Source organism: Lontra canadensis, unplaced genomic scaffold, assembly GCF_010015895.1.
Source record: "Lontra canadensis isolate GAN:19392208 unplaced genomic scaffold, GSC_riverotter_1.0 scaffold10, whole genome shotgun sequence".
NCBI lineage: Eukaryota > Metazoa > Chordata > Mammalia > Carnivora > Mustelidae > Lontra > Lontra canadensis.
Genome location: NW_022631004.1, coordinates 27,520,289 through 27,532,672, shown reverse-complemented (window position 1 = coordinate 27,532,672; position 12,384 = coordinate 27,520,289). Strand labels below are relative to the sequence as shown.

The following is a 12,384-nucleotide window of genomic DNA, read 5'->3' as shown; positions in this document are numbered from 1 at the left end:
AGCCCGATGCAGGGCTTGATCCCAGGACCCTGGGATCATGACCAAAGCCAAAGGCAGATGCTTAAGCAACTGAGTCACCAGGCATCCCTATATGTTATTTTTCTTCACCCTCGAAGTCTGTTTTTTTTTTTTTTTAAGTTCACTGTATTGAATACTTCTATGCCTCATTACAAATCCTCTCAACCTTACCTCTCTTTATATAGCCACTCTGTGGTAAACATCTCTGTGGGCACTCACCAGGTCTACACAGATAGAATCTGAAAATGCCTAGCCTCAGGCTTGCCCTGTGCATCTCCTGCCTTCCATACTGAGGCATCTATGTTGATGCCAAGGCATAGAAGAGCACTGGGACACCATGGTGCACCTAGAAAATATAAGGGGTTAACACTCTTTGAGGTGAGCCTTTGACCAAGGAAGAGGAGAGAATCAATGGATACATGCATCCCAAGTACTCTTTGCGGGAATATCCCCCAGGATGAGTAGTCTTGATATGTACATCGTATGGTTTCTCAAATGGTCCTGAATGATGGAAGAACCAGAACTTTGTAGCAGTGGCCAAATTAATCATGTATCTTTGATTGAGCACTCCTGCCTTCCATCATTCCTCCATCCCTTACTCTTGTTCCCTGGGATCACACACAGACCAATAAAATCCTGGCACTGAAACTTTTATCTTAGGCTCTGTCTTCAGAGGAGTTCCTGCTAGGTTCCCCACCTATTAGACATTATTATTATTACTTTTTAAAAAAATATATTTTATTTATTTATTTGAGAGAGAGAGAGAGAGCGTGAGCACGAACGGGATGAGAGGCAGAGGGAGAAGCAGACTCCCCACTGAGCAGGGAACAGAGCTGGATCCTAGGACTCTGGGATCATGACCTGAGCTGAAAGCATCCGCTTAACCAACTGAGCCACCCAAGTGCCCCTATTATTATTATTTTATTCGGCCAACTACTTTATGACTCCTTTTCTCAGATTTTTCATTTTTCTTCATTTTAGTGTTTAGAAATTATTTAGTTGCTGGAGGTCAATCTCTCTTTTGTGTTTCTCTCAAAAATTTTTATTTTACTCTTGTTCTGGAAAGAAAATTTCACTAGATAATGCAATTTCTCTGTTGACAGCAATGTGTTGTTTTTTCCTTAACCTTTCAGGCCTGTGGATATATCATACCACTGTCTTCAAGGCTTCTTGTATTGAGCCAATTTTCTTTCATTTGTAGGGAATGTGTTTTTTCTTAGATCTTATCTTTGGCTTTGATATTGTGCAGTGCAACTGTGATGCTAAGTGTAGATTTCTTTTTACTTTTCTGTTAGAGATTCCTTGGGCTTCTGATTCCAGAGATTTGTATCCTTCATCAATTCTGAAGAATTCTTAGCCATTAACTCTTTTAAATGTATCTTTCCTCTTTTCTCTATATTTCCTCCTTCTCAAAGTCTGTTGAATCTTTTGTTCTAACTTTGTTCTCCATGTGTCTCAACCTCTCATATTTTCCATCAGTGCTACATTCTGGGTAATTCTTTCAGATTACCCTAGTGATTCATTATGGGCCCCCCTCAGCCGTGTCTGCTCTCTTGTGGCATATTCTCCCCTAGGTGTTTCATTTCAATTTTTATATTCTTCATTTTTAGAAGCTCTATTTTAGTTCTTTTCAAGTCTTCCTAGTCAATTTTGATAGACTTTGCTCTTTCCTCGTGATTTTAATTGTCATTTTTTACTTCTTAAAACATAGATTTATTTATAGTATCCAGTGATCCTTGTTTTGAGATATTTGTGGGTCCGATTCTATTCATTGCAGTTTCTGCTTGTTTCCTAATGTGTGTATTTAAAACAGCTTTATTATGGTATACATTACATATCATAAAATTGACCCTATTCGAGTGTACAATTCAAGAATTTTTGGTAAATTTTTTGAGTGGTACAGACATCACCATAAATCAATTTTAGAACATTTTCATCACATTAATAAGATCCCTTGGGTTCATTAATAATAGTTCATCTTCATTATTACTCCCAGCCCCAGGCAACTGCTATTCTACACTCTGTTTCTACCCATTTGTCTTTTCTTGACTTTTCCTAGAAATGGAGTCATATAATATGTGGTATGTGTCTGGCTTCATTCACTAACATAATGCTTTTGAAGTTCATCCATGGCATGTGGCATAGTTTGTTCCTTTTTCCTGCTGAATTTATCCATTGTTTAGATATGCCACATTTTGCTTATCCATTCGCCGGTTGTCGGACATTCAGGCTGTTTTTAAGCTCTGGCTCTAATCGATAATGCTGCTATGAACATTCGTGTGCACGGTTTGTGTGGACATATGTTTTTATTTCTCTTAGGTAGTTACCAAGAAGTGAAGTTTTTGGTTCCTCCAGTAATTTTTTGTTCAACTTTTTGAGAAACTGCCAAATGTTTTCCAAAGTGGCTGCACGGTTTTACATCCCTAGCAGCACTGTATGAGGGTTCTGGTTTCACCGCATCTGTTTTGCATCAGGCTTAACCTATTGACTGTGATGCTTTCAGCTAGGAATGCCTGGGGGCACCTGGCATTCACTGTACTACTTGTGGCAAAACCCCACAGATATTTCCCTGACTAGAGCCAGTATTGTGGCTGGACCAACCCTTGTGGTTCTTAGGATTTCAAGACCCATTTCAGCAACAACCATTAAGGGACAAAAAAAAAAAAAAAAAGCCCCAAGTTTATTACCCACAAGTCCTGGAGGGTACACAGTATGCCCGAGAGCCACACAGCAAGGTCTAGGGAACAGAGAGGAAGGAGATAGATGAGGTGTGTGTGTGTGTGTGGCGGGGTGAGGGTGGGGGACCCGGGGTTCTGTCCTTATTAGGATCAAGGGTGGGTTTTTTGTGGGATTACTCTTTATTAGGTGAATTTAAAACATAAGAGCATGGGGTGGCTGACTGGCTCAGTTGGTGGAGCATGGGACCCTTGATCTCAGGGTTTTGAGTTTGAGCCTCACACTGGATGTAGAGATTAGTTAAAAATAAAATCTTTGGGGTGTCTGGGTGGCTCAGTTGGTTAAATGTCTGCCTTGGGCTCGGGTCATGATCCCAGGGTCCTGGGATCAAGCCAGAGTCATGTCCGCCCCCCTGCTCAGCTGGGGGTCAGCTTCTCCCTCTCTCTCTCTCTGCCTCCCCTCTTCCCCACTTTGTGCTCTCTTTCACTCTTGCAGATAAATAAATAACATCTTAAAAAAAAAAATCTTCAACAAAAACAAAATGTAAGAGCAGGAAATAGGGAGTAGGTAGGGAAAACCAGGAGCACTCAAGAAGTTGGAGTTGGACAAGGCTTTCCAAAGGGGAACTTCATGGATGCAGACAGCCTGGCTCCTTATCTAGTTGTTTATCTGGCAATAAAATTAGTTTGAGATGCATGTCTTTGAAATGGATGCCTCAGCAATCAAAAGCTTAATGTCAGGTATTTACACTTCAGCATTCTTGTTGACATTTATTATAGGCAGCTAGATCTTCCTCAACAAAATACCACAGATGTGAGGGGTGGTGAAGGCGGTGCTTAAACGCAGACATTCAAGGGGCGCCTGGGTGGCGCCAGCTCTTGATTTCCGCTCAGGTCATGATTTCAGGGTCCTGAGACTGAGCCCCAAACCAGCTCTGCACTCAGCAGGGAGTCTGCTGGAGAGTCTCGCCCCCTCTGCAGCTCCCCCAACTTGTGTGCTGTGCGCACACACTCTCAATCTTTTTTTTTAATTAAAAAAATTTTTTTTAGGGGTGCCTGGGTAGCTCGGTCATTAGGTGCCTGCCTTCGGCTCAGGTCATGATCTCAGGGTCCTGGAATAGAGCCCCACATACGGATCCCTGCTCAGCGGAGAGACTGCTTCTCCCTCTCCCACTCTCCCTGCTTGTGTTCCTTCTCTCAGATAAATAAAATCTTAAAAAAAATTTTTTTTCTTAATTTTAAAGATTTTAAAATGTATTTATTTGAGAGAGAGTGAAAGCGAGAGAGAGAAAGAGAGAAAGAACACACAGAGGGAGAGGGAGAAGGAGAAGCAGACTCCCACTGAGCAGGGAGCCCACCATGGGGCTTGATCCCAGCACTACAAGTTCACAACCTGAGCTAAAGGCCCACGCTTAACTGACTGAACCACCCAGCTGCTGCTCAAATAAATAAATATTAAAAAAAAGAAGAAGAAGAAGAAGAAGAAGAAGAAGAAGTGCATGATCAAGGTTCTGGCAAACTCCTTTCTGGTGAAAACCTTCCTTGGCCTCCAGAGATAGCCACTTTCTTGCTGTGTCCTCACAATGTCTTTCCTTTTGGCTCGCAGGGAGAGAAAGTGACATTTCTGGTGTTTCTTCCTCTTCTTAATCCTATCAGAATGCGGCCTCTACCCTTATGACTTCATTTAACCTTAATTATCTCTGTCCTGTCTCCAAATGCAGTGACATTCGGCAGCAGGTTTCAACATAAGAATTTAGGGAGGGCAAAATTCAGTCCATAACTTCCTGCTCTATGGATTCCCAAAATTCATGTCCTTCTCACGTGCAAAACATATTCACCCTATCCCAATGCCCCCCAAAGTTTTAACCCATTCCAGCATTAACCCCAGTCCAAAGTCTCATCTGGATCTAAATCAGGTAGGGGTGACAAGTGAGGTTTCATTCATCTTGAGGTAATACTCTTCTCCAGCTGCAAACGTATAAAGAAGAAACAGCTTTGCCTCCCAGGCTTGGGGTGGGAGTGCCAGCCCTGACGGTCTCTGAGTCACCTTTGGGTTCTTCCCTTTCTTTTTTTTTATTCTTTCTTCTTCTTAAAGGATAAGTCATGCTGAATAGCTCTATTGTCCTGTCCTCTAGAGTCCCAGAAGTCCAAAAGTCTTCTTTCTTTCAGCCCATCTCTTTTCCTTTTGATTCAAACTGGCAGTGTCTCTGAGGATATAATCCCATCTTTACTCCTAGCTTCTGCTAAAATAGCTGATTATCTCCACAGATAATTATGGATAATCTCCTAATGGGGTGGATTGTCTAGCCACACCCTTGGTGTCCTCTCCAGAACCAGTTTTCTCATTTTTGCAATATAGATAGGTTGAGAACATTCTAAATCTTCAAGTTCTGATTCCTTTTCACTAAATTTTTCCTTCAATTTATCTCTCTCTTCTCACATTTTACTAGAAGCAGGAAGGAGAAGTCAGGTCTCAATTTCAACATTTTGCTTAGAATTTTAGAGTTAAGAATTTGCTTAGAAGCAAATTTTAGAATTTGCTTAGTTCATTGCTTATGAGTTCAATCTTCCACAAAACACTAGACCACAATTCAACCAGGTTCTTTGCCACTTTATAACAAGAATCACTTTTCCTCTAGTTTCCAATAACGTGGTCTTCATTTCAGGCTGAGATCTTACCAGAAGCACCTTTAATATCCATAATTCTACCAATAGTTTTTTTCAGGGCAATCTAGGCTTTTTCTAGCATGCACCTCCAAACTCTTCCAGTCTACATCAACCACCCAGTTCCAAAGTCACGTTTCTATGTACTTGTTACATCAGCATCCCACTTCATGGTTCCAAAATCTGTTATTAGTCAGGGTTCTCTGGAGAAAAAGAACCATTAGGATACACACATGGCTGTTCCAAATGGAAGGCTAACGGGCTCAAGACCCAGAAAAAGTCAGTGTTATAGTTTGAGTCTGAAGGGGGGGAAAAGCTCTGTCTCAGTTCAAAAGCATGCAGGTAAAGAGGAATTTTTTTATTCCAGAGAGAATCAGCCTTTTTGTCCTAATCAGGCCCTCACCTGATTGGCTGAGGCTCACTTATATTACAGAGGGCAGTCTGCTTTATTCAGATATCAGTTCAAATGTTGAGCCCATCCAAAACACAGAATAATGTTTGACCAAATCTTTAGGCACTCCAGAGATGGCACAGTCAAATTGATTCATAAAATTAACCATGACAGGTATTATCTGTTTTTCTTATTATAGCCATTCTAGTGGGTATGAAATGATACCTCATTGTGGTTTTAGTTTGTATATCCCTAATGACTAATGATATTGAGCATATTTTCATGTGCTTATTAGCTATTTTTGTATCTTCTTTGGTGAAAGATCAGTTTAATCACTTAACGCCCACTTTTTTTTTTTTTTTAAGATTTTATTTATTTATTTGAGAGAGAAGGAGCTGCAAGGAGGCCAGGGGCATAGGGAGAAGCAGACTCCCTGCTGAGCCTGGGATCATGACCTGAGCCAAAGGCAGACACTTAATTGAGCCACCCACGAGCCCCACCTTCCACTTTTTAATGGGGTGTTTTGTCTCCTAATTGAGCCTAGTGAATGTGTGTATTTAAATGTGCACTCGTATATTTTAAATTTAAATTACAAAAAACAAAAGAACAGTTCACCCATTTTATTGATTCTAATGTGTTTTGTGATTTGTTTATTTTTCTTGTGACCTCATATCTATTGACACTGTTTATGGGAGCTTTGGGGCCCGTTTGAAGCTGTATTTCTCCCGGGAGGATCTGTATTTACCCCTACCTGGAACCCAGAGGTACTGCAGACATAGGTCTACTTCCACTTAAATCCTCCATATAGTTTCTAGGCCAAACAGGCAATGTAATTTTCTGCCCTTGATCTTGCTGTGGCGGTGGTGACTTTATTTTATGAACAAAAATAATCTGGAAATGTGGTCAGAATGGAAGTAGTTACGGGGACAAAGGGCCAGAGTATTTGAAGTCATGATGTTGGGTACCCCAATAATGGGTCCATGGACAAAGGAGCAAGACTGATACAAAGCGAAGGTCAAGCAAAACTTTATTTCGCGCCAAGCATCAAGAATCAAACCGACTGTCAAACACACCGGTCGGGGCCGCCCCTTACAGAGAGGGCGACCGCTCCCTGCCTCACAGACTAACTTTTATAGAGCAAAGGCCATATGGTTGGGCCTGGCCACACACAGGTGGCGAATGAGATTGTAACACACAGAGAAAGCTGCACAGTCATGCTAGGTCACACATGGGTGGCCAATTGAATTACAATTCACCCCATAGTAGCAATTTGAACTAGCCTATCACCTTAGTCAGAATTGGCGCCCAAAAGGCGGGGCCCACACTCCTTGGTAGCTAGGGAGACAGTACGCGTGCTTTACTGATTGGATGTCTCCACCTGACTGCACTCATCCCTGCATTCAGGCTCTGTTATCTCCACCTGAGACCTGACCCCCCCTTGTATTTGGGCTTTGTTACCTTACAATGATTGCCTGGGAAAAATCCAGATTGCTTATAGTTACAGGGTCATCCTCCCCACTAGCCTTAGAGCCTGGCAGTGCCAAGTGGACAGAATTGAACATTATGAGAATATCATTGATAATTTAATTTTAAATACTTAAAACAGTATGATGTATGTGTGCTGTTTTTAATCAATATCCTAGAAATGGTTAATTAGCAATTGAAGTACCCCGATGGGGAATATAAACTCCAGGAGAAGTTGACTAGGTTTTGAAAGATTCTAAACAGATGTCCACACCTTACACAGCTATGACCGTCTTTATCTCCACTCAACACCGATACCATATGGATTTTTCTTTATAATGTATGAATTGGCTAGAAACACTGTACAGAGCCACCTACTCTTGCACGACAAGATATAGAAAACTAGGGGACCCTAGATACTCCCTTTGTACTGCATATTACCATTACTCTCTGTAATGATGCTCCTGGTTTATGTTCCAAAACTGTCAGCTTCAGAACATTTTCTGAGAATTGCTATTGTGAAGATCTTCTGAATCCTCCCCTAAGATATTGTTTTCTAGGCACAGAATGAATCTTTCATGAAAAGTTTGGTCAAAGTACCTAAAAGGACAGAGAGCTGGGACTTTACTAAGGTTACAAAACAATTTGTATTGCTGTTTTTGAGCATACTTGCTACTAATAGTTGCCTGGGCAACAAAATTCTACCTACTATGTAATAGAAGAAAATATTGTAACATTGAAAGGTAGGAAGGTTGTAGAGTAGAAGAACTTAAAATGTTAACTTTAAACAAAAATACGTTCAAAGAGTAAATGGGTATCTTGCTAGTTAGATCCCTGCTTTGTAAATCCTCCTGCGCCAGTACTTTTCAAACTCTATTCTGATTTGACAAGAGGAGACTCCTTGAATGTATGGATTAAAGCAAGGTATGAGGAATCTGAGGTTTGGAAAAGCCTCTAGTGCTAGTCCATGCCGAGCATTTGCCTGTCTCTATAGCATCAGCCGAGGTTTCTTGAACCTTGACCCTAACCACCTCCTAAAACCTGGGGTTGGCAGGGTGTATAGTTATTTGCCAAAATGTTTGGAGAAGGTTGAGAAGTCCTTATTTCTTTGGGTGAAAATACTCTGTAATTACAAAATTAACCACTAATACCTTTATATAGTTTGGAGAAAGCTTTTCTTGGCTTACAGATTCAGACATCAATAAATAAGAATAGCAGGCAACATTTATTGCAGGCATCCTTCTTATTGTGGTAATTTATGTACATCATCTTATTAATGTATGTACATTTCCGTACACCCTATGAACGGATGCTTTTATTCCTATTTTATAAAGAAAGCGAGGCTCAGAGATAATTAGGTATTTGAACGTAAACTCAAGCTTACCCTTGCCTATAGTCTTATATCCTCTGGGAAAGACGGGGCAAGTCGACTTCATTATGGGCAATTTTTTTTTTTTTTACAAGTTTATTTATTTGTAAGAGAGAGCGAGCCAGTGAGCGAGCACACACTCAAGCAGGAGGAGCAGCAGGCAGAGGGAGAAGCAGACTCCCTGCTGAGCAAGAAGCCCGATGCAGGACTCCACATCCGGGGGGTCCTGGTATCAGGACCTGAGCAAAAGGCAGACACTTAACCGGCTAAACTACCCTGACCTCCCTGAGCAAATGTATTTATGGAAGTTGCCCACAGAACAGACTTCAGATGTTGGAAACATAATACTTTCAATGCTTAGGCTTAGTCCTAACTTCCAGATCCCCATCTCAAACACCCTTTTGGGGATGAAACTTCTGTAGAACAAAGCTGCTAGAAAGGGAGAGGTTCTTGTCAAAGAGGAGCCAATGAGATGGATGAATCCTGTGAGTGGCACGTCGTTTGGCCAATGGGGTGAGCCCCTGAAGCCCCGCGAGAGGACCGGAAATTGGCCTGGAGCATGTTGGCCCTTCGGCGTGTTGGTGCGTTAAGCGCTGTGTTCTCCTGAGGGCCAGGGGACCCTGGCGACGGCTCGAGCCTGCTGTGTGGACCGAACGGAGGTTTAGAAGGCCAGGGAAGGCCAGGTAGCCCCGCTGCAGGCTGTGTGGCCTTTCGCTCAATCCCGCGGTAGCGAGCAGGGATCCTTCCGGCCCAGTACGGACCCTCCGCCCGCCACCACCCCAAACCCTACCTTCACCTCATCCCCACCCCCGCCCCTACCTCCATTCCACCCCCACCCCCACTTTCGCCCCATCCCCACCCCACTCCATTGCCACCCCTATCCCCACCCCACCCCCACCCCGGCACGAGAGACTGGGCCCTAGGTGGGACCAGGCCAGACGGGGGAAGTCGTTATTTGACGCCCAGTGTGTAGGAGAAACGCAGGACCTGGAAAAAGGTATAAAGGTTGTGGCCCAAGGAGAGAGGGGACTCCTGCTGGGTCTGAGTGAACTGGAGAGTTATTTGGATGGAACAGTGGGTGGGAACCCCAGCAAAGCTCTTGGTTTTAGGACTTTCCTCTGAGGTGGGGGTCTAGGGTAGGATTTGCCTTTAGGGGCTTCCCTTCTGGTTAGGCCCCCAATCATAGTGCCCCAGCCTGGAGCTGGCACCTGGAGAGGTGGGGAAGGCAGGCCTGGCCCCAGGCCTTTCCCTGTTGCACATTTTAGGTAGCCAACTCTGCTAATTAATCAAAGGAGAAAAGTCCACATTTAGGGAGGGCCTTTTGGAGGACGGGCCAGAATCCATAGAAGTGATAGAGAGGTGAGGGAGGAGTGGAGAAGAGAGGATTCCAGAGATCTTGTAATTGGCAGGTGTTACAGCGCCCCTCAGTGTGTACCAGTTGGGCAACTGATTCTTTGGGTGATGCTAGGAAGATGTGAGCAAAGAGGCCAGGCTGACCGAAAAGGAGTTTAAGCATTAAAGGAGAGAACTATGGTGTCCTTTAGGGAAGCGAGGTATATCCTGCCATTTTTGTGTAAAAGAGAATAGTCCAGTTAAAAATTTAAAATTTTTTTTTTTTTTTTTTTTTTTTTTGGCCAGATCCTGAACTGCTTCCACCTTTAATATTGATCTGGGAATTCTGTCGGTCTTGTCTTTACAAAGATGGCATGATTTTTTGTAGCTAATGCTTAAGGCAGGTTTGCAAATGTTAAGAAGAGGTTTGTCAGTTAAGGATTCTTTGGGGCTCACGAGTGGGTCAGGGCGGTGAAGGGAGCTCTTTAAAGAAGGACTCCTGAATTCTATAGGTTACAAAGTGGTTTTGAAGAGGCTTAGTGGATCTACATCCTAGAGACCTCAGTTCTGACAGAGTTTGAAAAAGGAGTTTTATAGAGAGGAATTGGATAAAGATTCAGAGATGGAACTACAGAGATCCAAGGGGAAGATGGGAATAATTTAATGTGAACTGGCTCATAAACCAAAATCATGTTCATACATAAAAAGTGTTTCCTTGTACAACAGGTGGTTAACTTACAGGACTGAGTTCTCTGAGAGGCTCTTTGGGTAGAAAACATATGTAACTTTGACAAGAGCTTGGCTTTTAAGGGCTTGCTGATAGAGTGTTTAGAATATTCCAGGCTAAATAGACCTTTTGAAGTGAATATGATATAAGAGGTTGGTTGTATTACTGGTCTGACCTAAAGAAACCTTTTAATGCTTTGTGAGTCTGTCTTGAAGGAAGAGGAAAACAGTTGGAAATCTTTAATCTTTATAAAATGCCGGCAGGTAATTGATCAGAACAGGATTGACATCGGTATTCTCTGCAGCCTTTCAATGGATCCTGTCCGACCACCCTTCAGGGGCACTTCTGTGCACCCATCTCACTCTGTACGGATGCCGGGCCCTTGGCTGCAAGCTCCTAAACCTTTGGACTCAGCTCTGGGCAGGGCAGGACCTGCAGGCAGAGGCCATGTGTTTGGAAAGCCAGGGGAACCAAGCCCACGGAGTGGGCCAGCGCAAAGGGTAAGACCCTGTCTGGATGCACAGTAGCAGCATACAGCTTATCATCAGAGGGAATAACAGGTTTATAATAACTGTGCAGCCCTATATGAAAAAATTTTGGGGTTTTTTTTGTTGTTGTTCATTCGTTGGTTGGGTTGTTTGTTTGTTTGTTTTCTGGGCATATATTTCAAATCCTAGAGTTGTGAGTTTAGAAAAAGTGCCTCATAAAGAATGCTAGATAGACTTGGGTATGGACCTCAGTCCTCTAGCTTCTATAGGTATAGAGATATATATGTACATAAATGACAGGTTTGAAGATACTGCTTTTGAGTGTTTAGATTTTTCCCTTGAGTTTGGTTCTATGGTATTAGCAGCCATTCCTGCTTCTGAGGTCATAATTATTAAGGAGTTTCCTCTTAGAGGGCTCTGCCCAAATCTTAAAGAAAAAGATCCTCAGCTTATGCTTCTAATGTGTGTACAACTGCATGTATGTACATTCTTAATCTTCTAATTTATAGTAATTTTAAGAATGGTATTTGTCTATAATTAAGAAATCTCAAAGAATAAAGAGTTAACAAATATAGGGAGAACCTGATAATGCAGTTATGACAGTTTTAAGTAGACAGTGTCAAATGTAATGTTCTGTAGGCAGAAGAAAAGATGACATGTTGTATTTTTTTCTTTGATGACTTGCTTGAGTCTATTGGTGGCAGCTCTAGTTGGTATAACACCAGTAAACTTTCAAGACTGCCACAGGAAAACAGTAGCAAGTTTTGTTGCAGGTTGTTTTAAAAAACCCAAACCTTAGGTTCTTTTAAATGGTCTGTTTTGGTTTTTTTTTTAAGATTTTATTTATTTACTTGACAGAGATCACAAGTAGGCAGAGAGGCAGGCAGAGAGAAAGAGGGGGAAGCAGGCTCCCTACTGAGCAGAGAGCCCGATGTGGGCCTTGATCCCAGAACCCTGAGATCATGACCTGAGCCGAAGACAGAGGCTTTAACCCACTGAACCACCCAGGCGCCCCAATGGTCTGTTTTTTTTTCTGAAAATTTATTAGCTAGTACACATGTTCCCTGTTACCTTGGATATATAGGAAACAAACTAGAAAAAATTACTCTGTACATCAAATCATGGACTATACTTGTATTTATGCTTAAAAACCTACAATGACATAGTTAGTATTAAAAGTGTTTATTAAAACTACTTAAAGGGGCACCTGGGTGGCTCAGTTGTTTAAGCTCCAACTCTTGGTTTCAGCTCAGGTC

At 42.4% G+C, this 12,384-nt stretch overlaps 1 protein-coding gene across 5 annotated transcripts in view; it reads left to right on the top strand.

Annotated features, from left to right (window-relative positions):
* Positions 1-9,151: 9,151 nt before the first annotated feature.
* The window catches only part of PIWIL2 (piwi like RNA-mediated gene silencing 2), a 74,578-nt gene continuing 71,345 nt past the window's right edge, over positions 9,152-12,384 (top strand). Inside the window, exons 1-2 of one of the 5 annotated variants that reach the window (XM_032855855.1) lie at positions 9,152-9,264; positions 10,945-11,140. In XM_032855855.1, the coding sequence (XP_032711746.1) occupies positions 10,952-11,140 (189 nt within the window). In that variant the 5' untranslated portion in view covers positions 9,152-9,264; positions 10,945-10,951. Of the gene's footprint in view, positions 9,265-9,327; positions 9,335-9,521; positions 9,579-10,903; positions 11,141-12,384 lie in introns of those variants that run through there. The other 4 variants (XM_032855852.1, XM_032855856.1, XM_032855854.1 and 1 more) reach the window with 4 other exon arrangements.